The sequence below is a fragment of the Ciconia boyciana genome, chromosome 10, assembly GCF_034638445.1.
Source record: "Ciconia boyciana chromosome 10, ASM3463844v1, whole genome shotgun sequence".
In the NCBI taxonomy this organism is placed as follows: domain Eukaryota; kingdom Metazoa; phylum Chordata; class Aves; order Ciconiiformes; family Ciconiidae; genus Ciconia; species Ciconia boyciana.
Window position 1 is genome coordinate 32,535,863 of NC_132943.1, and position 27,994 is coordinate 32,563,856.

A 27,994-nucleotide genomic window follows, 5' to 3' on the forward strand; every position below is an offset into this window, starting at 1 on the left:
TAACAAATAGCTTCTCTCTTCAACCTTTTTTACACTTTCTGTTGTTTCTGATTCGAAAACATGTAAAGGTACTTGGGGACCTTCTTTTATTTTTCTAGAAAAATTTCTGTATGCACACGAGGCAGGAGACTGGGTAAAACCAAGAATATATATAATCACTTGTTTGTTGTTTTTGATTTGCAAACGATTCAATCATTTGATCTTGGAGGAAAAATAATGCTGAACCAATAACTGAAAAGCAAAGTGCACAAGTGTCCTTGAGTTCATGCATGCTTGCATCAGCACATGATGCAGACAGAGAAACCACAATCTGTTTCTGAACAATTCTCAACCAAAAAAAAAAAATCCTAACTTCACAGGATAACTGTCTGCAGTGAATAATTCAACCATCTGTCAGGTCCAGCTGGGCCCTATCCCTTCTCTTCACATTGAGTATCTCTTTTTTAGGTGTGATCAATGAACACTAGCACCAATTTGACAGGTTATAAGGCACACGGCACGTGCTGCCCACCTGAGCGAGCATCTTCCCGTGCCTGGCCACCAACGATGGGGAGCATACAGGCGGAGGGGGAGAGGGAAAGTCCTCCTTCACGGGAAAGGAAAAGTCTGAAGAACAGCTCTGCAAGTGACACGCTACACTATCCAAGGATGTATGTGTGGGAATCAATGACAACATTACCGGGATCCATTCATCATACTCTATGTATGGTAACAACCAAAGCTGTAAGTTGAAATAAACTGCATTTCTGGTAGCTGACATACTTTTCAAAAATATTTTCTGTGTATTGTCAACAGTCCACCCTGTTTTCTTGTTTTCAGCAAATCCCATTCCCTGCTCTCCTCTGCAGAAACTCCCATACAACCCGGTATCATCAATGAAGCCTTTTCCTCCATGAGACACGGCAACAGTCGAGTTCTACTAAACCACTGCAATGTGACCATAAAAAAAATAAATAGAGCCTTGAAAAATCATTCCGGTTCTTTAAACAAAGCACATTAAATTTTATTCTAATAAGGCCTCTCTCTAAAGAAAATATTTAATGCAGAACAGAATGGTAAAATTAATTGCCCAGGAAAAAACAAACAAACTGCACAAACCGGCCTTTGTCTGTCGCGCCTGCTGACAAAGGCTGAGCAGGAGGGAACAGACAGTTAATTGTTTTCTAGATCATTGTGGCAGGTCTCTGAGCGTTTGCACCTCCATTTCCCTGGACTGTCAGCACTGTCTATACCCCATTAAACACAAGGGCAGAGTTTATACTTTCCTTGGGGGGGGAAGGTATGTTCAGCTGGCAATTTCCAGTAGGGGGAATAATTCAACACGTTAGGGCTGTTTTTATCAGAGATGATTTTCAACGCAGACTTTTTAAAGAATGTGAAATACGTGGTGTTTTTGGAAGTGGCGAGGAAGGGTTTGCCCAGCATTCATGCTACCTGTGCTGTGGAGCCCAGCAAGCGAGGCAGACCCACAATCACAGCTTCCCACTATGAGGTTTAGGGACAAACTTTTTTCCGTTCTACCATAAAAGGAATTAAGAAGTACAACCCATTCATATAAGAGAGAGGCCAGCATCAACAGCTTTTATTTTATGCTTCTTTCAGGCCTATTCACCCAAAGAGTGCTTTGAGGTGAAAAGACGTTTCTGGGGAATTCAAGACATGCACTTGTGAACCCAGTTCCTTGAAGCCATCAACAACTTAAAAGGCTGAACTGTAATATATATTGAATATAAATAAATAAATAAAAAGCTAAAATATTTTATATTGCTTTCCACCAACATCTCCTTGTGCTCTCATTTGCACAAAAAAACCCCCCAACAACAACAAAAAACACCCCACAAACTTATTATTAAAAAAAATACACACACCCTGGATTATATCAAGTCACTACAAACACCATAGCAAGGAAGAGCCCTTTCTCAACATTAAAACTGCAAACCCCTCCCCACACTGTATTTTCAACTATCAAGACTGATAGAGACAGTTCATTTTTTTTTAAACACAGAAAAGGCTAAATAGATTTCCATATTCTGCTGCTGGCATTGCCTCAAGAGGCAAATATCCAAAATGTAGCAAAAACATTTATTAAATCCGACTTTTGCTTTTTCAGAAGCAAATAGTTTTAGCAAAGTAAGAGGCAGTCCCAGCTAGACAAAGCGGGTACAAATAATTTAAAGTATCATGTTCTCATTACAGAATTACATCTCAAATCAACCCTTACACAGGCACAGAAGAATTCCCTTCTCTTTCTCAGCCCTCTGATTTTAAACTCCTTGCACTGTCTCTTGACATTTGAGGTACATCTTCCTCCATCAGAGACAAGTGTGAGAGCAAACATTATTTAAAACAGTTATACAAGTGTTTTTGTCTGCATCTGAAAGAGGCCTTTCACCTATTTAAATTGAAAAACTGTTTCCAAAGCACAAGGAGGCCTTGAAACGTCCCATGTGTACTCTTCAGTATTTAATTACAAAGATAAGAGGTGACACATTCATTTTGGTAAAACTCCATTAAGAAGGCCTCCAAAGACAGAAAAATCTCTTATTTATGTGGTACTTGCTCCTTCAGACAGACATCACACCATGTAACAAATCTATCAAAAAAAAAAGTCCAATCTAAAATATGGCAATCAACTGGATTTACAAATCCTCATTCTGGTATTGTTACAGCTGGTATTTTATTACCACAACTTAATCACCTTCAAGTAGTATAAACTACTCTGGAATGAACCCAAGGGTTATTTCAGAGTATTTTTAGTATTTCTCTTTTAATCAGCATCAGTGTCTCCCTCTTCCCCCCAAGCTGATTTTCTCCTGAAAAGTGTGTTATAAGAGCAAAAAATGAGACGGAAAGGAAGTGAGCATTTGGCACATGGAATAGCTGGTCAAAGCTTCAATCACTCTTTGCAACACTGCAGGGTCTCTGGAAGCAATTCGATACCCCCAAAGTTATTCACCTTTTTATTCCTTAGGAACATAAGCTGCAGACATAACTGCCGTGCACTGAACATGCATCATGATTTAGTCCGGATGCCACAGTGCAATATTTAAGTCAGGCTTTGCAAAACTATGCGGCTTGCTATCAGTTGCTGCAGACCATCTACTAAGGATGGGGAGCAATGGGGCAGTCCCATAGCCCGGGAGGCACAAAGTGACAGCAACTTCTGCTGCTGGAAGTCACACCCAGCTGTTGCTCAGTCACCCGCAGCAGTGACACATGTCATACAAGGCCGAGCAGCAGCTTTCACCTGGCATGACTTCAGCTCATCTCTCTACATTTTTGTAAGTATTCCTGTACCATATTGCCCTCTCCTTCCCCATTGAAAAAAATGGGCATTTTAAAACTTCCCTTCCAATTTTGCAATGCCCTTCCCAAGAGCAATGCTGACTTGGTTTGGCAGGGGCACGGACACTACGTAACAGTGCTGCTGAAAGGTGTTGGGAAGGGGACAGCTCAGCTTTGCCTGGGAGCTCCCACGCTGCAGCTCTCTGTCTAATGGCCTTGTCCTCTGCTGCGGGGAGGCAAGCGAAGGGCAGCGCACAAATCTTGCCACTTCTCAAGGACGATGACTAACAGGCGCCAGTACATGCTGAATTGCTGCTGTTTTTGTAAACAAAGTCCCTCCTCACGTGCCAACCTGTGTTAGCCACAACCATGTTTAAAACAAACAAGACAACCCAACAAAAAGCCCAATGTGGTGATTTTGGCGATTAAAGCACAATTTTGCAAAGCTTTGAAGAGCCTCATTCATTTAACTGAAACGTTTGGGTGCATGAAAGCCAGCGAGCATCGCCTGCCGTGTTCACGAAGGCGAGGAAAAGCAGAGGTAGCAGTGGTAAGCACCTACCAGGTCGTATGCCGCCAGGACCTTTTTCTGCACGTCGGGCATGGTCCCCAGAGGCTCGAGGTAAGGAAACGCGTCCTTCATGCAGAGGGTAACGGAGGGTGCGTTGTCGCTGGTGATGAGCCGCGAGGACAGGGTCAGGATGCACTGCTTCAGGCTCGCGATGGGCGGCAGCCCGCACAGCTCCTTGACAGACACCATGGCATTCTGGGGGAAGGAAAAGAAATACCGGAGCGCAAGTTGCCGCTTGCCACTCGGTCCCCCCTGCCTGCCAGTACCTCGCCAGCACCTGCCTGTTTCTCCCGCCTGATGTGGGGCAGTGCCACTCTGCTGTCCCTGGGCCCCGTGGACCCTGGGGTGCCGGCACACACAGGAATTCCCGGCCAGACCCGTTCTTGGCTCCCCAAGCCTACTGCCAGCTCCAGCCTTCCCCCAGGCCCAGGTATCCTAGCTGCAAGCTCTGCAGCTACTTTGCATTGCAAATCCAGCCCCAACAGGGACAGGCTCTGGTCCCCAGCATATTAAACTATCAGCCTAAAATGCTATTTCTCTTCCCAACTGTTCAGACTCCAACTGCTTTTGATGCTGTAATCGCCTCGTTCTCCAGGCATTATCATCCTCCAGCAAGAACAAGTTTGACAGACCTCGTATTTCCCATGGGAAAGGCAAGCAGGAAAAAACAACTTTGTTTTCAGCCTTGCATTACCACATCATAAAGAAACACAAACACTCTTTCCCCTTCATAGGTCACATGTAAGAAAATCAATACTGGATATACAGGTCAAACCAAACTAACATGCCAGGATTTATTTTTTTATCAAGTCAGTGGATGTACGGCTGACATGCCCTCATCGTTTAGCAATTCCTGAGTCACACAGTGAGTGACCAAGATGCGCAAAATTTAAGTAAGAGTGTATTGTAACAACCCATACCTTGTAAATGTTCCCCCATACATCTTGCTGAAAAAACAGTCATCAGAAAATGCCCAGCTAATTAATAGAGGCTTTTCTCATTAATCAAATACATTAGCATGCAGTTAAATCTAACGACTGTGTCTTTATGAAGCATTCCCCAGAATAAGATCTTGTACTGAAATTTCACTTGGAAGGCATATTAATGCTGTTTCTGAGTCAGATTCAGCGTATTTTCTTTTATATAGTTCACATATAGTGCCTGACCTAGACAGAAGGTGGAGTCAGCGGTTCAAACTCATTACTTTCAAGGCCTGCAGGAAAGGAAAGGCTGGGAAGAGTTTCCCATTCTTAAAAATATGCTTAGACTATTCCTTTGGGAGTGATTTAAAACTTATGTCATTTTGTTAACTTTTCCAGCTGCCAACGTTTAATTTGCTTTAGACCGTGTCCAGAAGAGCGGGGTCAATGAAGTGCTATGCATTTTTCTCCTGTTTTCAAGAAAGAAAAATGAATTGTTTCTGTATCTTTACCAAGGAGATAGTTATGGCTGACTTCAGCTATTTATTAAAGAAAACTCAGTTTTGTTTCTAGGCAGCGCCTGGACCTCTGAATTGAGCTGCCCCTTAATCAACCCACGGAGTTGCCCCCACCACAGAGAGCAGCACTGGGCGGGCTGGTCCTTGTTTGGCCTCGCTGCCACTTCACCTCCCGCCAACCATGAAGCCCTAACCCAGGCAGCTGTGACGGTGCCGTGCACCTGGGCCCCGACGCCCTGGGCCGTAGCGGGCTCTGGCTGCTCTCGGAGCGGCATCTGCGGGTGGACGCGGTGCCAGGAGACCGCCTGAGCCAAGATACGGCACCGGCGTCTGTGCCAGCGCTCAGCCAGATGAGACAACGCAGCTATTTAGCAGGGAGGAAATTGCAGTCCAAGTGGCATTCGGTGCCTGCCTTGAACATCTGCAGCCCTTGGGCAAACGGTGGCAACACACGCTCAGGGAAACCTGCTGCTCTTTGCACAGTGGGTTCCTCTGGTGTAGACAAGACCTTAATGACACATCCACCGCCTGTTTCTTATACTCACCCAGACAAAGAAAATTAAGAGCATAACCCTCACTCAGTTAGCAAAACAAAAGCTTGCTGACGTTTTCCAGCACCAGCAAGGAAACGAAGTTTTTGAGACCTGAGGCCTGGGGACACAAATGTACCCTCAGTTCTGCTTTCTCAGAGAAAAACAACCAGTAAAGCATGTGTTTGGAGAGGGCATATTGATTTTTAGAACATTTCTGCCTAATCTTACATTTGCTTGTTAGTTAACACCTATAACTATCAGCCTTCCAATGTCCAGTTAAAGGCTGACAACAGCTGTGGGTCTGAAGCTTCACCAGCTTCAGCAATTTTGCCCTACCAGCAGCTCATACCAGGACCTTCACTTCCACATTCAGGACACACCAACGCACATGACGAAAGCATCATACCTGCATATTTTCTCTCATGTCAGTAGCCTCTCGTAGCGGATGCACTGCCAGCTTAAAGATGTCATCGATAGTCTTGAGACCAGTGTTCCTCAGCATGGTGTACTCCCTTGCTTTCTTTCCTATCCTCACCGAGAGGCTGCGCTTTTGGGCCTTCCCGCCTCCACTTCGGTTGGTTATTGCAATGTGAACAAAGAGGGTAACGTGCTCCATGATATCACCAACAAAAGACCGCAGCGGTATGTGCCTGTATCCGGGCTGTAAGCACTCCAGCGGGACGGTGTACTGCCCTATGAACTCATCCCCAATGTAGTCATCATCCAAAACAACAAAACGGATCATGGCCAGCTCTGGTAGATTGATCTGGAACTCAAAGCTTTCATCAAAAATGGGGTTATCACTGTTTTGCTGAACAGTTTTAGTTCTTTGTTCGGTGCAGTCTGCAGGAATCCCATGTATTTCGATGCAGACATAGGGGTCTATGACATCCCCTTTTGCACATGCACCCTTGGGCTTTGGAAAGTTTTGACCACTGATAATTTTGACATGTAGGACTTGGGGAGAGACCCCCGGAACAATGCCCTTGGTATTTGCGCTGAAGTAAGACACTTCATCACGCATCACTGAAGGCCTGAGAACGTACCCACATCCCCCATTCTGTAGAAACCAGCCAGTGTGTAGGTCCATCATGGGCCCTGGGGTCTGATAGTTCATTGCCACTATCTGGCAACCACAATTCCAAAAATCTTGAGGATTTAAGTTACTGGAGTCTATCCTCATAGCGCTCGGGTACACCCTAGACAGAAACTTTTTGTTGTAGTTGACAAAATCTTCAGGGTATTCATTTGCAATCCGACTGGCTTCTGCCTCACTGAAGGAGCACATTTCCCAATAATTTTGAGCTTTCATGGATGTCTCAAAGTCTTTGTATTGGACAGATTTGCATAGGGACACCAAGTCGGACAATTCCCTGCAGAGCCAGATCAGCTTTGGTTCCCTTGAGAAGTCCTCTGACAGTCTCCGGGATATTTCAGCCTCTTCATCTTCATCTGTGACTTCTCCTTCTAATATATCCTGGTCGCAGGGCAGCTTCTTCCCCTTCACAATGATCTTCATTTTCAGTTTCTCGGGTGATGGGAGGTAGACTTCCGAGGACAAAGGTGCCTCTGTGTACAGTTTGTTTCCAAAGATCCTTTTCATGTGTTGTACCACTACCTTCTGCTGTTGTACTGAGCAGTGGTTCCCCAAGCAGAGAATAAGGGGGTATTCTGAAGCAAAGAAGGCCAATTTGTTTATTACCTCAATAACATTTCGAAAGGCAAGTGGCGATGTCATGTTGTTACGGTTACAAATAATGGGTTCATTATCTGGGCCATCACAGACATCTAGTTCAATACTCCGACAACTCATCTTTAAAGCTCTGACATAACCATTGATATCAGCTGGTCCTCTGAGCTGGTCTTCTATTAGATATGTATTGTGGGATGCATTGATGTAGTAATGTGACAAAGGCTGTGTCATGTCTTGGACAATTTTTTTGTGCTCTGGGTCAAAAATATCACATTCTGGGGACAACAAGTATTGAGTAAATCCATCAATTGCAAGAAAACCTTTCAACCGCCCTTCTTGAGAAAGCTCATACCTGCGTATAATATCTAGACACATTTCTTCTGTTATGTGGGTCACTCCTTGCTCAGCCTCTAAAAACAGCATGAGGTCATTGGCATCTAGATACTCTTTGTTTTTAGATATCTGCACAAGCAAGAAATAAACTTCAGGTCTTGTGCAAAGTTCGCTGAATGCTTCACAAAATTCCTCTTTTGTTACTCGTGTTGTCAGTTTCTCTTTGCTCTTCTGGATTTCCTTAAATTTTAATCTAATCTTTGATTCCTTTAAGGTGGGGTTAAGTTTCTTTATTAGCTCCACAGACGTATCTTCTAACATTATGCCATTACCATCAACGTCTGCTGCTTCGAATACAGTTTTTAGCCAGGCAAACCGTGGGGTATTATGGCTGCTTTCCATCAAATCCAAGGGTTGTTTGCTACGAGAAACCAAGTACCTTAATCCTGATACCCAAATATTGGCCACATCTGCTGAATTGGCAACCAAGTCAAGGGACTCGTAGTTCTCACCATGAATTACTGACAGTGCACAGTCCTCAGAAATCTGGTCTGCAAGTCCATTATTCCTGAACGTTTCTGTGTTCTTCCCTAGTCTGATTTCTTTTATAGCAGAAATATCAAGCTTGGCTTTCTCAAGGTCCTTCTTGGAAGGCTCCCAACGAAGAGCCTGCAGGTCAGGATCCAGAGTAAAAAAACGGTTATAAATCCGGGAATTTGGACGAACTTTCTTCAATTCACACCCAGCCTGCATAAAGCTGATACAGTCGCTGGCGCTGCTTATTTTCTTCTCTGATGGCATGCTGCTGAAGGAAACTGTTTTCTTTCTTCCACATTTTTGGTTTGAAGGATCCTGTGGAATAATTACATAAAAAAAAGAATGAGTAAGTTTTCTTTGGCCATTCCACAAGTGCATAAATAATAAAGATATGTTTATGTAAAGATAATTCATGTTCTTCTGAACCTCAAAACACAACATATTATCCCTTCCCACAATTCAGTTCCCTACTGAGCTATAAAATATACTGAGCTATACAGCGACTTGACCGATTGCAGCATTAGAGATACCAGGTTTTCATGAGTGACATTTGCAGCTATTAAACTGCCTTCCAAATCTCAGCAACTTGCTACAGCTGTGAGGAGGTAGTATCTGGTTGTGTCATGTACATCTTCAAAACAGATATATATGGGAAGAGGGGTTTCATGGGAAGCTCCAGCACCTGGTTAAGGTCTGCATAACCAGAAATGGGGTGGATCTCACCAGGATTTAAGAGGTATCATGAATCAAGGAGGAACTTTGGGATAAAAAGGCATGAGAAAAGAGTCTCAGCCTATGTGGGAGGAGAAGGGGAAGAAGTCTCCGAAGCAGTGCTGGGAGGAGAGCCTGGGGCAGGTCAGCATGCCTGTGGGGCACACGCAACAGCTTGGTGCTCAGCAGATGAGCGTCCTGCCTCAATTCTGCCTCTTTTCTGCAACCTTGGACACCTCAAGCAAAACTAAAACAAAACCAAACAACAGTCGTGAGTCAGACCCCTGAGATACACACCCAGGAGAGTCTGGGCTTTTTTGTTTCTATGTGTAGTGTCCTTTGCCAAAGGCCATTCTCACTAGGCTGAGAAGCCCATCTCTGCTGCATGCATGACCACATGGCTCTCGTGGCTGCTCTCGTGGGAGCCCCACGTACCCCGCTGCTCAGCCCTAACCTACTTCACACTCTCTTGTCTCCCCATTTGCTTTGAAAAGTAGCTATTCTGGTCATTTCTGTGTACCAAGACCACAAAACACTGTGGGGAAAATGGACAACCAGGCAAGAAACCCAAAGTCTTTTTCTTTAGGGCATATGTTCTGTCTCCTCTTGAGAAAATATTTAGCCAGACACGTGTGACTATCTTTTCAGTATCAACTACCTGCTTGCTGCTGGATTTAAACCCAGCTGCCTGCAAAGCTTTCTGCAATTTTAGTGCAGCAACTAAATTGAAATCTTTTCCCACATATTATCTATTCAAAACATTTCACAATAATTACAAATCATTCTTTTTTCTCTGCATGATTTCTGTCTATTCCATTAGTATATAAACTATCCAACAGCTACCAAAAATATTTTAAAAATACCATTCGAGGTTGTAATTAATAGTGAAACACTTGTTAAAATTGCTTTCCCTCCTATTTCCCTAGCCACCAGCAATACTTTCCCAGTTCTCTGTCTTCTGCTGTTGAAGGGACTTTTGCTGCCTGGATTTTGAGAAGAGGAGGAGTCCCAAGGTGAGGAAATTTTGTGGCTGGGTGTAGGCACACAGCCCTCCACCACGCTGCCCTCAGGCCCAGCCGTGAGAGCTGCACCAGGGGCCAGCTCCCCGACAGCCCCAGGGGACCTGCTTGGAGACACCAAACCCCCTGACTCCCCACCCTTTGCAGCCTGGACTACCCTCCCCTACCCCAGGAGCTGCTTCCCTGCAGCTCCCATTTATTCGCTGTGTCATTCACCCCTCCTCAAGTCATACTTCCCTGCAAATCCTAAATGCAGCCCCTGCGCCAGCAGTGCCCTCCATCCACCTATCGCTGTCTTTCTGCTGCTCTGCACGCTCCGTGCCCAAGCAGGACCCCGTGTAGCTCTCCCAGCCACAGAGCATCAGTCTTGGTGCTTGTAAGAACATCTCCACTCATTGTCTGCATGTTTGTATAGATACTTTCAGCAAATGAGTCAGTATAAGTGTTTCCACAAAACTGCCATTGTCATTCACTCACTTCATTCAATAACATTCAAAGTATCTCCAAAACCCCCTCCCATCAAGAACTGGATTTAAAGGCATGGAATCTGCTGGGAGCAAAATCAAAACCTCTAAACTTCTTATGCTAAAGATTTCTCATGAAACTGATACAGCAACTTTACTGACAAGAAGAATTACTCTAGCTATTTATTGCAGTACTTATTATGAGAATTAGTCCTGAAAAAATAGGAAGAAAGTGAATGAAGCGACTGCCTTGGGTCAGCTACTTTTTCAGTTACAGTCTTCTGTTCCTGCATTAACATAGTGTGTTTCAAGACACAGCTATGGCCATTAAAATCTTCAAGCAATGGATGCTAATGACTACAAACGAATGCAGCCGATTACCCCACAGGTTCTAGACGAGCCTTTTCTTTCTCATATCTTTAGGTTTACAGGGGCAATATTTAGATTTAAGATTGATTATTAATTAAGATTATTTTTCTCATATAGGAAGATGTATTAATGGCCTTTGAATTGGTAGTGATTCCTTCCTTGATGGAGAGTGGTTCCTCAGGGCCAGACCTGGAAAACTCATCAGAGCAGCATAACTGATTTAGCTACAGGGCCGCCATTTCGTCTTTGCTAGAGAGGCAGGAATTGTCATGCAACTAATTTTTTTCTGCAGAAAAATAAAAGCCATTCATTTTTAGTTCCAAGATACCTGTGCTTTTTGATGAAAATAAGACACCGAATTAATCAGCTATTTTTGGGCTATTAAGGTGGGAAAAAAACCTAATTGGCCTCATGGAGACTTATCGTGGTTTAGCTTCAGTCAGCAACTAAGCACCACCCAGCTGCTCGCTCCCCATCCCCACCCGGTGGGATGGGGGAGAGAATCGGAAGAGCAAAAGTAAGAAAACTCATGGGCTGAGATAAGAACAGTTTAATAACTGAAATACAATAAAACAATAATAATGATAATGATGATGATAATAATAATAATAATAATAATTTGTAATGAAAAGGAAAACAAAAGAGAGAGAGAGGGGGGAACAAAACCCGGGGAAAAACAAAGAAACAAGTGATGCAACCACTCACCACCCGCTGACTGATGCCCAGCCCGACCCCAAGCAGCGATCGCTGCCCCCCAGCCAACTCCCCCCAGTTTCTATACTGCGCATGATGTCATATGGTATGGAATAGCCCTTTGGCCAGTTGGGGTCAGCTGTCCCAGCTGTGCCCCCTGCCAGTTCTTGTGCACCTGGCAGAGCCTGGGAAGCTGAAAAATCCTTGACCAGTGTAAACACCACTTAGCAACAACTAAAACATCCCTATGTTATCAACATTATTCTCATACTAAATCCAAAACACACCAGCTACTACAGCACAGCACTACACCAGCTACGAGGAAGAAAATTAACTCTATCCCAGCCGAAACCAGGACAAGACTGAACAAAAGTTGCCTTTTAACATTCAGTCTTAAGCTCTCAGGGATTTGGAGGGAATTAGATTATCCTCTGTGTCCTCTCTCCCTGTTTTTATTTTTGATGGTTACTTCTGGTTTCGTACTTGGTGGTATGTAAGGAACATCAGAATTGTACAATGGCAGTTCTTCATCTCTGAGTAGGACTTCCCCATATCTTCTAATTGATTGACTAGAATTCAAGTCTAACCCACAGACTAATTGCCTAAAATTAACAAGATTTGAGTATTATTGACATTGATAGGATTATTTTAACTGATACTAACAATCTCCCCAATCTACTGTATAATACATACAAACCCTGCAAAACTGCAATTGCTAACTGAGCTTACTACTGCATCAGCTATTCCCCTCTTGGCCTCTACAGAATAGGAACACACTCAGTCTTTCAAAGGGAGAGCTGCTAATTTAGATTTAATGAGACAGTTTTCATTCATAATTATCAAGAAGTTATTTATTTTACTGCTGCAAAAACTCAAAACATGTTTCTGTAAGCTCAAATGCTGTCTTCTCAGCCTGGCAAGCCAGGCACTTGCCTTTGTTCTGCCACTTTCACATTGCTTGAACAAACATCTCCAGATCCTGACACCAGGGTTTAGCCAGGCCACACACCTCCAGGTCCAAGGGATCACCCTGGGGAGGAGTGTTTTCTTCAAGAAGTGTCCTCCCTCCACTGGGCTCCACTCACATCAGAGCCTGGAGAAGACAATTTAAATACACTTTGCCTCCACATTGATCTTATGCTGAGCTTAGTTCAACTGAGCGTAAAGACTTAGGTTCCTAATTTTCATTTAGCTATTGTCTGTCTTTAAGTCTCTACCTTAATCCAATTTCTACACATCGCTCTTCTAAGACATCCGGCCAAGAATACTTCTGTGCTGCCGTGTCTCTAGTGGCTAAATTCCTGCTCCATTTTACCTTTCACTGGAGACTATGAACACGAACAAGTACAGCCAGCTGGCAAACTAAAAGCTGCCAACCTCTTATGTGAATATATAGCAAACCTGCTCTCTTGTGCTACCTGCCAAAAACATTCACACCACAAATTATCAAAAAAACTCTCTACAGTACTCACCCACACAAGAGCACTTGTTCCCCTTCATTAACCAAAGCACAATGAGATGTACCCCTGAATCTTGGAGGTGAAAAGTCTATCTCCAAGATGCTAAGTCCATCAAAAATGATCTTACCACACAGTAACTGGCCTAGGACTGCTCTTTATCCTCAGTCAGTCGAACTGGTGACACTGAATTTATCGTGACAATGAAAGAAGGAAAGGAAAGGATGCCGTTTGCCAAAAAATAAATCTACATCAGTGTGAAAACAAGCAACTAACTTGTAGATTTTCCACTCTAAGACCTTCTTTACCAGAGATAACATAGCTTCATATAAAACACTGTTACTGGAAACAAACACAACCAGTTTGTATGCAATGTAGATGTACAAAAAGAAAAACTCTACCTATATGGGAAACTTTGTGCTTTCCAAGGCAAGACACTTCTTTCACAGCGACTCAGACTTTGGTTTCCTGCAGTTCTTTGGATACCCGCTATAAGGTGACCTAACTGGCTGACTCCATCTCCTGCTCCTGAGCCTGCATAATATCCATTATGCAAAAATACCTCAAGACCTCAACCACAGGACCACTTCAACGTGTGCTTAGCTTTCAGCGTACACACAGCTGCTCTGAAATCAGTTAACACCAAGGAGACATATCTGAGTGCTGGCCTGACTGCACCCTAACATCACAAACAACTGTTTTCTAATGGTTTCTAAAGGAGGGATTCAGAGCTCCAGTCTACAGACGCTCCCAAAATAGGAGAAGCTCTCCTGTTGAACACATCATCCTCGTCAGAGGGACTGGATGTGTAAACAGTGGGATCACTAAGCCATCAGCAGTTGTGGGAAAACTCCACCCCGTCCACCCCGACCTTTGACCACTCAATCTTCTGCTGTTAAAATCAAAGAGCTAACAGAAATAAATGTGGGATTAAAAAAAATATGAATAAACATGCTCGCCACCTCATCCCACCCCCTTTGTCAAAACCATAGGACATAAATTGTTGAGCTGAAGTTCAGAAACAGGGCAGTAATAAAAGCTGTATAGCAACCCTGCACACGGAAGTCAAGCTCATGAATTATTATTTGTCTGAAATTAAGTTACCTGAAGGGCCTCTAAAGCATTGACAGCCTTCCAGAATTCTGCTAAGGAGGATGAGAAAGGCAAAAAGCATCGCTCACCTGAAGACACCAAAAGCCCTTAAAGAGCTGCAGAGCTTCTGTGAAAGGATGTGAAATTTAGTAATGATACTAAAAGCTAAACTTAAGTGCAGTTAAGAGCCATTTCCCCGAAAACCAATTCACATTTTCACCAGCGAGCATCACTGTTGCTGAAAGAGGAGCTTTATTCTGATCTTTGACATTTCCCATGAACCTAGCACTAAGAAATCAATAACAGACAGCGTAGTCTGTCCTCACAAATAGATTGTGATAAATGGTACATCCTAAAAGCTACCTGCACTGGAAACTCCAGATGATCCACTTAATTGGTCAAATGATTACTTGACACCCCCCCCCCCCCCCCCCCCCGAGAAATTAATTAGCTCTACAGGGTGTTTTTTTTAAAAGCCAAAGAGTGCCATAGTGTAAGGATAATAATTTTGATCTTTTGGGATGCTTCCAGGTATTTCAGTGATATACAGAGAGAATCCCAGTCCCTGAAAATCTGAAAGCTTTACAGTACTTGTGGTGGGAAAAACGTACCTTTAAACATTAAACAAAGAAGTCAGTGAGTCACTAGTGGCACTCAAAGCACCATGTAGTGGGTTGACCACTGATGGTGTAATTTTTCTATAATGAAGTAAGTTAGAGCAGGGAAGGTTTATATAAACTATCCAAGAGAACACAGAAAGTCAATGTTGGGGCCAGAGCTGCAACCAGATCTCATGTGCGTGTGAGTTTTAGTCCCATCAGAGATGGGACTCAAAGCTTGAACCCACAGTACTGGTATGTGATTACTACAGATAGCAATGATCATTGGAAACTGGTATTCGTTACTAAGACACAAAGATTTCTTCTGTAAATCTCAGCGACATTCTGGCCATCCTCAGAGAGCATCCCAGGACTGCCCATTTTGCAGATTTTATCAGTTCTCCTCACAGCCTCTGCTATCACAACAAATTAATGAGCTGAACTCCCTCTCATCTTTCTTGGCAAGGCCTGTAGGATGTAAGTATCACATATCTACCATGACAACTCACAGGACAACAAAGAAAAGGTTACCTACTCAAAATTCACCCAGGCTGACAACTCATGGCACAAAGCAGCTACCTTCGCACAGGGGCTGAACAACCAAACAACCTCATCCCTGGTGCAGGCAGCCACAGGGATGCTGCCCGTCACACGTGGGCTAACCACACAGCTCAACAGATTGCGAGAGCAGATGTTAATGCTGTGGGATCGACCTTGGTAGCCTCTTCAAGGCAAAATCCCTGCTAATTCAGGGATTTGAGCACATGAGGAATAAAGACTGGACCCAAAGTTTAACACATGCGCTCTTAAAAGCTGATACACACACGTAATGGAATAAACAGAAAATTTAAGGCAGACTAAAAATACGACATGGACAGATACATGAGAAATAGCTTCAGAACGCAGTGTCCAACAATTTTCCAAATACCAAAATAGTCACGCTGGCATATCTGCAAACCCAGCTAGTTGTCACTAACTAGCGGTTTAACTTGAGCTCAAACTCCACGCAGAAGCCTAAGCGCTATCATCATTCATGAGAAAGCAATGACTGAGTAGTGGACAGGTAGTGGACTCTCACCAAGACCTATAATAATGACTTTACAGTCAGCTTCTCATCAAAAGGGGAGGAAATTTCACCCTGCAAAATGGCCACCCCGAGGGCAGGAAAACAGAGTGAAGACAATAGCTTAACTATTCTGGGATGCTGAATAGTCCCTGCTGGAGAAGTTGAACAGGAGGCAAGACTGTAATGGCTTGTCTGCTTTCCTCTTTCCCTCCATTACTAAAAATCCCTTTCAAATACTGCAGGGTAGGCTGGAGAGAGATAGAGAAGAACGCCTAGAGGAGATCTTTGAGAAAAAACATCTGAACCAAAATGATTTGCTGTTCAAGGAATGCTTTGTTGTGTGTTTGCTATTTTTTTCCCCTTTTCTTTTTTTTTTTTTTAAATCACTAGCATTGCCAAATTTCTTAAATTTTACCTTGAAGAAAATTTACCTTTGCTCTTTAAATGACAAATGAGAGCAAAAGAAAAAAGCAGCAGTACATAAAGACTCCATCTGGAAACACTTTTTGGAAATGAAATCCATGAAATGCAAGAAGGGTTTATTTTCTGGCATGGCAGGACACCAAAGTTACTACTTCAACTTGTTTTTATAATTAGGGCCATGAAGCCAAAGTTAAGAAGCTTCAAAGAGCACAAGAACATGAACAACTTTTCAATGCCTGTAATGAGGCTACCACTTCATGGCTCCTTCTGCCAGCATTGTTCCTGACATTTTCTCTTTACACTTCATCATGCAACTGGTTTCCACAAGGACATCCCTTAAATAAAGGTGCACGTACATGCACCTTTATGCATTAAGCAACAATCTACGGTGAGAAATAAATTCATGTATGACACTTCAATACATACACACAGTGCCTCTGTATAACCCTATGGAAGACCCCACCTGATGCAGAAGACTTTTCCTGTTTCCTCTTCATTCTCCCTGGGGAACAACCTTCACCTATGACACCCAAAGTGCCAGATCTACTTCCAGTTGGGAGGAGGCTTTTAGTTTGGGAGGGACTGACATAGCCCACTGGACATAATGTCTCCAACCATTGCCATTCCCAACCGCTCTGTTATTTCCAAGTATTCGGGTCGCTTGCAGGCTGTAACGCTTATGAGTCTCCGAGGACACCTTGGACAAGGATTGAATTTATCCCCGTGCTCTAAGGGAATATAAACCTGAGAAAGACAGAAAGACATTTTCTGTCTTCAAGCAGAAGCAGTAACTGCAAGCCCTGGGAAAATGAGATCTTGGCTGCAGCATTCCCAGGAGAGCTCCACCGTACAAACCCTCGTTCTTTTACGGATCCTCCTTTGAATGCATCTGAGGCAAAAATTAAAAGGAGCGCCTACTTAAAGCAGCTAACCCTACAGCAATCACAGACCTGCCTTGCAGAGCTCCTCCCTCCACGCAAAGCAGACCACAGCTCCTATCAGCCCCCATCTGCAGACAAGTTCGCCGTATGGAGCAGCCTGTACCAGAGCCCAATCGATCAGTGCTGTTTCAGACCAGGGAGGAGAGGTGAGTAACCAAACCAGGGGTCTTCATTAAGTACCCATTTTGAGAATTTGAGCTGATCACCACTCTTACTAGGTGGCACAGCAAAAGAGAGTCTCTCAGGTTGGAAGGTCCCAAGTTACTTAGATATAATAGATCAAATCCATGCCTTAAATCCAATCTGGAGACAAGCCAGCACCAAGAGTAACCGGTGGAGTTCAGGCAACATGAACTTCCCCCACTTATACCTACTTAAAACTTCTGGATTGATTTCAGGTTTACAAAGGTAACTGCAGTGATGGGGCGTTGTACTGACCACAGCCTGGATCATGGTAGCAAGAGCTACATCTGAAGAAAATGGCCAGACACCCCACAGAAGGGACAGATGGGAAGCCATGCTCCTGGCCACTGCAGAGGCCATGTCATTTAACGAGGTGCACCGGAGGGGGAGCCCTGCTCTGAGGTACATTTGTAAAACTGAGTAAGAGGACATTCCCTAAAGCTTCGTGAAACTTATTCTGGTGACAGATTCGTGGGGCCACATTGCAAGGAATGTGAATTCCATTCATTAGCGTACCCAGGTAACCTAAACAAGCAGCTGGGTTATTCTTCCTGCAGGTGTAATAAACAGTGTATTTTGAAATACACAGCCCTTGCTTTTAAAAAAATACACATCCACTCTTCATACAGAGTGGAGTAAGGCATTGCAAGTGCACAGGGCATGTAACCAGTCTGAACCTGCAGCAGAAACAATGAAGATCCAGGATCAAGAGTTGGGAAACACCAAAGATTCAGCATCTCAGCATCTTCCCAACAGCTCTGAGCACCGTGACCAGGAGGGCTCTAACATATTGCTAGCAAACACTGTACAGGCTCACTGAGAGTTACAGCATCTCCCTGACATAAGGGCTGCCGTGGCCCCGGGGAATAGGAAAATAAGCACTGTCGTATCTGTACATCTCAGCACAGTGGTAATGTTCATCTCTTTTGCTAGTCAGAGATATGACAGCTCCGCAGCAAGTGCAGAGGACGCTGCCACAATATCCGTCCAAAACACAGAGACCGGAGCAACTTCCCACTATCCATAGTTGAAACAAGATTTAGAAGCTGCTCCGTACATTAGCACAGAGGTGGGTGCAGTCACACCTACACCTGTGAGCTAACGCAGAGATACCTGACCCAGCTTCACGGTCCTCACCCATGGTCCTGCTAGCAGGGAAGCCACAGCTTGCTGTGCATGCTGCCATGGCCACCGTCTTCATAGTGCCCAAGTCCTGGTGTGATTGCACAGGCTGCACTCCCCGTGCAGAATAAACCGCGGCAGTAACCCCAGCGATCCACAGGACTCGGGGAGTGCTAGCATTCAAACCAGAAAGAACCTATAGGGCGCGAAGCCTTTGAAACTATAGAAGATGGGCTTCTTGTTTCCACATCACCTGGGCGCCTGGGAGAAGAGCACCATGCACTCCATGCCACAATGCACAAAGCCAAATGTGAACACAACACTATGCACACACCTCCCTGCAGGCTTTTACCTGCAAAGATTTTGTTTATTTCTGCATCTCTTTGAAACAACATATGCTTTAAGTATTTTGAAGAAATTAGTTACTCAGACACAGACATTAAATCAGAGCAAGACCTTCTCTGCACCTGTTGTTCAGAGGAAAAAAAAACAAACCATGAAAACAAACAACAAACAACTAAAATTAAGGACTTTCACTGAGAGGGAACTGCAAGAATCTGACCTAGCTGAACTTGAAAGATTTTTTTGTTTTATTTTAAAGAGACCTCCATTTTAAAGAGACCTCCTTCCTTTAAGGAAGTCCTCCTTAAAACCTGACAGAAGAGGATGATCTCTTCTGGTAAGATGATTAGAGGTAAATCATCTAAACTTTCTTCAATCAATCCATGGAAAACACTACCTGAGCCAGACAAGCCAGAAAGAAGGTTATGCTGGTTAAAAATGTCTCTTAAACAGGGAAAAAAAAAAAACAGCTACAAGCAAGCAATACATTACAAACTGAAAATAAGATAAGTTGTTGGTGTGGGTTATAAAGTAAAATAAGGAAAATTAGGAAATTAGTAAAGGAAGAAAACAGACAAAGGAGGAAACAGCAACCAGAGGCATTGATAGAAGCAGGAGAAGGGTTTGGTGGCAGGTGGCAATTATAGCAGAGAAGGTCCAGACAGTTCATTTGAAAATATTAGGATGAGGCTGAATCCCACCAGCAGTCCATTGCTGAGTGGGAACACTGGTGTTGTTAATACTACAAAGGAGCATTTATTCACTAAATGACAGTAAGAGAATTCCAGTAGTAACTCAGGAGGAAAAGCCAAGTGATTTTAAAAAGACCTGGCTAAGCAAAAACTTGCCCCACTGGTACTCCCCTTCCTTACACCTCTGAATGCTGGATTTGCAGCCTATCTGTGAGTAGATATTTTTCATTGTCAAAATAATGGAAGAGCTGAAAAAAGATTTGATTAAGAAAGAATAAAAAGATGATTAGCATTAACTATTTCTAACATTATGGAAAACAGGGCTTGTCAGACTAACCGGATATCTCTTTTACGAGATTAAAAGTTTGTTTGATACATGTAATAAAGTCATTGTAATATACTGAGACTCTGTAATATATAATGGTTTCTGCAATGCATTTGACTTGGTACAGAATGACATTTTGATTAAGAAGATGTAGCAATAAAAATAAACTCAGAAGACATTAAATGGATCAAGCATGAGATAAATGATGTGCCTCAAATGCAACAGTAAATGTGAAACACTCATCATGTAGATAGGCTTCAAATGGGATCCTGCAGGGACCTGTTCTTAGCCCGATGCTATTTAGCATTTTTAGAGTGACTTGGAAGAAAGCATAAAATCAATATACATGGGAGTCCGGAGATGATACAAAGCCAAGATTTGAACAGCGATGAATAAGAAAGAATATGGCTCAGTGATCAAAAGTCAAAAGACTGCTTGACAAGCAATGCATAAAAAAAAAAAGGCATGTTCCAATAAGGACCAAAATGTGAGGTCATAAATCTAGAAACACAAGGGGCAGGCCTTATTTACAGGACTGTGATGCAGGAAACAATAATTTTGGCTTGAGATCTTCACAGCTGATCAGCACAGAATGTAACAAAAAGATAGCAATATAAAGTATACTTTGTTGTATAAACATAATATCTGCTAGGGATAGAGAAGTTCTAATATCTTTATCCATCATGTGATACCCTCAGTTTAGAAATTACCTTGAAAACTGGAGAGAGTTCACAATAGCCCCAAGAATCAGGAAGATTTTGGAAAACCCATTTGAGTAAGAGATTCCAGATTCTTTTAGTTCAATACACATATTGTCTGGTCCTAAGCAATTGCAGAAGCCCAAATTAATATAAGGAATAACTTTAAAGGATGCTTCTTATGCCCTAAAATAAAGGCATATCTGGGCACTTTTGTTCAGAATGTAGTGGTTCCAACTCAGTAGTTTAATTAAATACTGAATCAATGTATTTTAGGAAGTCCTTCAAATTAAGTTTCCTTATTGACCCTCTAGAAACTCAAGATGTAAACTGACATTGTCACAGATTATAGATGATTACATAAAGACCAGTACCGCCATGAGATACATCCTTTCAATACCTAGAAGTTGACACATTCAAAGGAAAACTAAGACTTAAAAAAACCCCACAAAAACAAAACACAACAAAACAAGTACCCCAAAACCCACAGTGAGGATAGCTGATGAAGGTCACAGCTCCCAAGGATAGCAGGAGAGCCTCCATCACTAAACAGGCATTCATCAGCACCAGACTCCTTCCAAAAGGATGTCACATGAGATCAAACATGATTTGATTTAAGTCCTATATAATGGAGAGCAGACCAGATTTCACCGGTATCTTCTGGACTGGTTATTTAGGTATGAGCTCAAAAATTCAACCCCGTATTTTTTCCAGAGAAAACTGTTGAACGTGACTATGCCGCCTGGTATCATGGCACTGGAGATTATGAGGCACTGGGGGCCCAAAATAGGATGACCAATTTAATTCCATTCTGAATCTTACAACAATCCTCCAGGAATAAAAAGTGTAATCCAATAAGCCACCCAAATCTCCATGGTCTAATCACATTATTTTAAGCCCTTTTTAATCAACTTAAATTATTTCTTCATTAATCACATTTATGCTGATTCAGATCGACCCCAACCCTTAAATTTAGCGATGAAGTTACAAAAATCAATAGAATAAGGTAATCAAATTGTTTTAATGGGAGTATTTTTTAAAATTCTGATTGTCATTAATAATTGAATTATTAAACAGATTGAGATAGAATACATAAAACCAAATACGAACTATGCGGGCAAGCTAACAGCATTGTTTTAGCTGGTCTATAATGCACTTGGGGTGAAATTTTGCCTCGGGCATGCTGTCTAAAGGCCCCAGCTTTCTGTGAGAGAGAAAAGCAACTTTCAGCATATCCAACAATTGCATTAGCTCCTCCGAGGAAATTGTTTATCCATTTAGGAAAGCGTCCTTGAGGTGTAGGAGTTTGTACAGCTGGTGTGCAGGCTCTCCACGGGAGCCCACGAGACAGATCCCTGCGGCAGCCCCAGCGCTCCCCAGCTCGCCTGGCATGGGTGGGTGTGCAGTCCACCTCCTGCCCACGTGGGACACCCACGGCCTCGAGTTGTCCCGTTTGTGCTTTACTATCCCTTGTCAATACGCTTCATCACAAAACTAGGTTTAGGGAAAACTTTCTGATTGCTCCTCTACAAAGCCTCCATATGGGCAGCGAGGCGTGTCTGTACGTATACACACACGCCAAAATTTCTGAAGTATTTTACTCCCTTCTACAGTTTTTTCGCTTTGCAACTATGTGCACAGTGCATACAATATATTCACCTTCAACATCCTTAGGCTGAAAAGCTAGCTTGTAGGTATAAATTACGCCTGCTGATATAAGAGCAGACTGCGTTGAGCCATGAAACTTGCCGCTACGCTGATAGAGGAGTTGACAGGGCAAAAACCGACATACAAGTGAAACAATGATTTCAAGGGTCTGCTTAGCGACGGTATAACAAATTAAACGTCTCCCTTAAAAGCAAAACACAGATTTCCCCAATAATACAGAGGAAATAACTACTCAAGAGATAGCCGTGGTAGCATCATTAAATCATATTATGTGGATCTAATAAGTAGGTGTAATCCAAATTTTTACCAATGCAGATGCTGAATGTTTGCATTACTCATAAAAATCAGGAGTAAATGATGCAGGTTACAAGCACTTTGATAAGCCTTCACAGCAAACTGCAGCATCATAAACATCCAATTTATTTAAAGAATAGCTGATTTAGCTGATTTGCTATGGTGATGTGTTTTAATTTTTATCACATTTCGTCAGAACTATCCACCTTCACGGGTAGAGCTCTCCTACTTCCAGGAGCTCAAGTCTTAGGGAGAGAAAAATCAGTGTTTCTTTTTTTTTTTTTTTTTTAATAAATACAGGACTGCAATTGTAATATAATTTTATTCTGGTCATATATTTTGCTAAATAATTATAATTCCTTTTTCTCATAAGTAAATTAGCTGCATGCCTGAATATTATGGTCCCTTGGGTTTCACATAGCACATGCATTTTTACAGTTTAAGTATATCACCAACCTGGCGTAATTGTTTCCATCCAGCTAATATTTAAAAATTATGAATTAGTGGCAGTAGGGGTATTAAAAAAATCTAACCATGGTACAATTATACTGTAACTGCAACATAACTTAGTATTTTATGAGAAGAAAATAACACCTCAAATCCCCAACAGTCCTATACACTCGCAGTATTTGGAAAATGTTGAGCAAGAAGAAAAATGTTGGGTCTGCTACCAGAAAAGTGGGAATGCCCCTGGCTTCTAGTTCTGCTCACGACCCCAGGAAGATCCCTTCGGAAACACTGTCTGCTCCAGATTTGGAGTCATGATTTCCATAAGACTCAGAAATGTTTCTGAAGCACAAAGCTCGGTACCTTCAGAGAGGAGGGTGTCTCTGCCAGGGTCTCTGTCCTTCCCAGCATCGCACCACGATGCACTGCGAGGGGATGCACCACCGTCCCTCTGTCCTGCACCACCAGCCGAGCTGCTGCCACCAGCAAGCACCAGCCTGTTGTTTCTGGTTTCACATATAAACACGTCAAGGCTTTCAGCCAAGCAGCACCATTATAGAGCAACTGCACTACCGTGCTTAACACACCCAGCTCAATATTGCAAATGTTATGTGGGTTTTATTAAACAGGAGGTTACCTGTTGTGGTGAGACACATGCAGGTAAGCCAGGTTTTATCCCTGAACACTGCAGCACCTCTCCAGCTGCTGAAAGGACTCAAATCCACACCAGACGACTGATCCCTCCCTGCAGCACCTAGGGGGAGCTGGGTGCATTAGATGGGAACCACGAAAGCAGAGGTGTTGGGCAGGAACTTCTTAACACGTCTGAAGAGAAATGCCAGGATATGAATTAAATACAGCCTGTCTTCAGGTGTTTGCTCCATTACTATGGATACAAGGAGACATCTTCTTCCACTCAGAATCAGAGCCTAACTTCATCCAAATTTGATGCCTAAACATTTATTTCAAAGACAAGCAAAGGGTCATCTCCTCTGTCAAAAGACTGAAGTGACAGCAAAACCTTTCTTGCGAGGACTCCGTGGTTGGCACCCAGGCTGCAGGGGAGTTGTGTTTATTTCTGCTCGAGGGCACGTAAGCCCCTGAAATCCAGGCCTGATTCACCATCTTTGACATACGCTGTAAGGACAGCTCTTTAATTCCTTCCTGGTGATGCTGTGCCCCTTGTTTGGAAGCGTGAAACAGGCACTGTGGCACACACCGGGAAGGACGGGTCCCCACCACAGCAGCCGCTGTGCTGCCCTGGGGACGCGAGAGCACCGAGTCCCTGCTCCTCACAGCCCCCATCCCGGGGCTCTCCTTCTCCGAGCAGGTGCCATCACCACTGGACTTTGGTCACACTGAGGACAGACACCCCCAGTTCACACTCACCCCCTCGCAGCTGCGTGGCGCAGACGTCTCCAGCCGTGGGGTGCACTGCAGGAGCCGGGGATGGCTGCAGGAGCACCCCTTGCCTGGGGGTGATATGCATGGCAGGAGAGGGGGCATTTAGCAGCAGGGATGGGAGCAGCTGGGACAGTGGTTTTGGAAGGTCCAAGTTTTGGACTTGCCTTCTTGAGGACGGAAAGCCACAGGCCCCATTGCTAAACCACAAGCTTCCCCTATCATCTTGCACAGCTGCCATTAACACCAACAGGCACGCTCCCCAAAGCAATTCGAGAAGGATCTAAAAGACATCTGTTAAATACTGGCAATGTTTAATTTTGCAAGTGTGCACAAACGATGGCAGGAGTGTGGCATAAGTGAGCTATGGCTCAAAAAGCCTGGACAAAATGAGTGACTTATAATCATGCTGCAGAGAATTAAGCAAAAGCCATGCCTGCCAAGCAAACTTGACACTTTCTACATTACTACAAAGTCACAACAAGGAGGGAAGCTATTTACAAGAAGCATACAAAACCTGAAGGAAAGCTATTCACAGGAAATTGCCACTAACCACTAGGAACCACTCTTCCACAGACAAAAATCAGGTCAGAACTCACAGTCCATTCAATGGGCCCTTTAAAATAGATAATGATTTGCAACAACTGTGTGATTTAGCCGTTGCTCATTTTAAGCTTTAATCTTACGAATGCTTACATACACGTTTAGTCCCCACAGTCACACTGTTCATTTGTTAATATCCTATTCAGCGTAAAAGAGGTGTGCCTGTGGGTTTGTTCATCCAACATCTCCTCAAGTCCTTTTTAAACATCAGTGCTCTGGCTTTTCAAGAGTTTTAGAGCTAATCCCTCCCACCAGGGAAACACAGATTCTGAGTTTGTCGGTGTGGTTTTTACATAAGCAGATATGGTGACAAGATAAATTATAAGGAAAAGCCTTTTTCTTGCTCTAAAAGAATCAGTTCCCTCTTTTCTTCTTTCTTCTTATTTTTCATCAGTTCCTTTAGGTGGGCGTATGAGCAATAGAACACTCCCCAACACGTTGCTCCAAGGTAAATACAGGGTAAAAGAATACACCTCCATTTAGCTGCAGAACTTGCTAACTCTTGGAAAAAGAGACCAGAGGCGGGCAAGAAAGTGCCCTGGCAGGGAGCCGGCAGCAGTGCCTGCCCATGCCCCGGGGAGTAGGGGACACGCACTCGTGCCCAGGCTGGACTGCTCCAAATCCAGCACACTTGGAGAAGCCAATCTTTGAGCTCCGTTTTTACAGATGACACTATTTTTTTTTCTAGCTGGTGGCCACAGGAAACTCACATTGCTGTAAATATGCCATTTTGCTATTTTTTAAATGTCTGTCTTTTAATGGAAGACTAAAAAGGACAGTAATTAAAAAATAATATAGTTTTCAGAAAATTATAGAATTCATTTGCTTTGCCTGTCAGCTTTCAATTCCAAAGCTCTTCATGAAATTTCTAGTCTTAACCCTAAAGCAAAGCTTTATGTAATGAAGGGCAGACATATTTTATATCTGTTTAATTATAATAATGAAGAGTTTGGTAATGCATTTAAAAGAACTAGAGTATAATCGGGGCTGTATCCAGAGAACTGCTTTGTTGTACCCAGGAGAATTTGTCTGTCTTAATTAAGTCTCCTCTCTCAGGCGCAGAAGATAGCGACTCTTTCATCTGAACTACCTTATATAATTGCACAACAGCTCTACATACTGCATACAGCATGCATTGTTTTTCAGTGCAGTTTCTAACACTATCATCATGCTTCTTAAAGCAAAAATATAGAAAACAGACTGGACAGTGTCTATATACAGAATGGTATGTACATGCTTCAGTCTTGCAGTTCAGCAAGGGGGGCAGCAGTAAAATATGAATGCCCTAATGCTATTATTAATCTGAATCGGATTAAATTCTCTTAGTTCACATAAAGCAATTGTTCTTTATTTACCTGGATGTAATGGAAGCAGAATCTAGCCCACAGGAGCAATGTATGAGGTTCATGGAAATCCCACTCTTAATTATACCATCTTTTCTGGCTACATTCTTTTAAGGTATAATTGGAGTCAGAAGAACAATACAAAACACTGCAGTAGCACCAGATAATTTACAGGTAGATTAAAAAAAATAAAATCTATTAGAACTACCATAGACAGTAAACTCCATAGCTCATTAATTTCAGTGGGTTTTGTCTCTGCTCTTTTCCGATTTTGAATCAATATTGAAGCTTATGGAAAATATTTTCCTCCTTCTGCCTATACATGAACAAAATGAATTCAAGGTTTTTTTCCAGACAATGTTTTCGGCTGGGATCATTATTAACTGAGAGAAGAAAAATAATCAACTCTTTGTATGCAGTAAAGTGGCAAACATTTTTTAACTACGTACTTTGGAAAATAATACATTTCTAACTAATTTTCCAAAGCCAATTCAATTATCTGTCAATGAGTTCTTCAGCTACTAGGTAAATTGAGGCATGTCAGATACTCTGTAATTGCTGAATGTTCTCTATTGATCGAGGCACACTGTTGTAGCTCAACAAATTGAAATGGCATTATTGCCCTCATGAAAAATGAATGCTTGATCCTGCAACCATTTGCCAGTATCTGAAAATGCAAACACCGGTCTAAGTGCTCCAAGTGACGTGCGGTCATTCATCGAGCCTGTGCACCACCATACCAACACGGGGAGATTACGGTTGTGCCGTTTCTGTGTTCAAAGGCTGGTACAATCCAACCTCAGTCATCGTTTCCTTCCTAAACCCTGACAGAAAACATAATTTTCTCCTATCAATAACAACATGCCCCAGAATAAACTCACATGCAACATTAGAAAAGTGTATGAAACCACGAAAACCACACCATCCAGAAATTAGCCAAAATATTAAATTACAAAGGATAAATTTGGAAGGGGTCTAAATACCTCCTTTGATTTCAGGGTCAACACAGCTATTGGAAGTGGTAGAAAGGAAGTAACTAAACCCATGAAGAACTGAAGTGTAGAGCATTTTTAGAGTATTAACTGAGCTGGGCTGTTACTTTCCAGGGTTTATAGCTTACTTTCAGTGGCACACTCATTCTGGATACCTTAATGCTAAACTTGGAGAGTTTTCTCTTTCTCTGCTGCCTGAAAACACAGGGCTTGAAATCCAAGTAGGAGAACATAACAAGACTGGGTATGAAGCAGGTTTTCTTTGCATCCCATTTCTTAAAAGCTCAAGTACAGATGTCACATATCATTGTATATAGAGACAGAGGTACGTATATGTCAACCACTGAAGCAACAGATGAGACTCCAGAGTAACATTCACTTAAGCAGAAGTTCAGTTACTTTGCTTTTCACGAAGCACAGAGCTGATGATACATCCCCAGCTCTTGCTGAGTCAGTGAAATGTTTAAACACAGATCTGTATTCAGTGAAACTTAAGAGATATTTTAGCGCTTTGCGGATCTCAGAGACTCACCCACAGCCGTGCAGGAAGTAGAGGGCAGAGGAGCCGTGAATGCTGCTGACACGCTGTTATACTGAGCCACAAAACCACCCCTCTGTTTTCAGAGGTTGCTCTAACTCTGTATCAAAACTACATGTTTT

At 42.9% G+C, this 27,994-nt stretch overlaps 1 protein-coding gene across 1 annotated transcript in view; it reads right to left on the reverse strand.

Annotated features, from left to right (window-relative positions):
- PLCL1 (phospholipase C like 1 (inactive)) overlaps window positions 1-27,994 on the reverse strand; it is a 209,762-nt gene that overhangs the window by 36,055 nt on the left and 145,713 nt on the right. The window contains exons 2-3 of the mRNA XM_072874373.1: window positions 6,234-8,705; window positions 3,848-4,051 (exon numbers count right to left, since the gene is read on the reverse strand). Coding sequence (XP_072730474.1) covers window positions 3,848-4,051; window positions 6,234-8,705 — 2,676 coding nt within the window. The remainder of the gene's footprint in view (window positions 1-3,847; window positions 4,052-6,233; window positions 8,706-27,994) is intronic.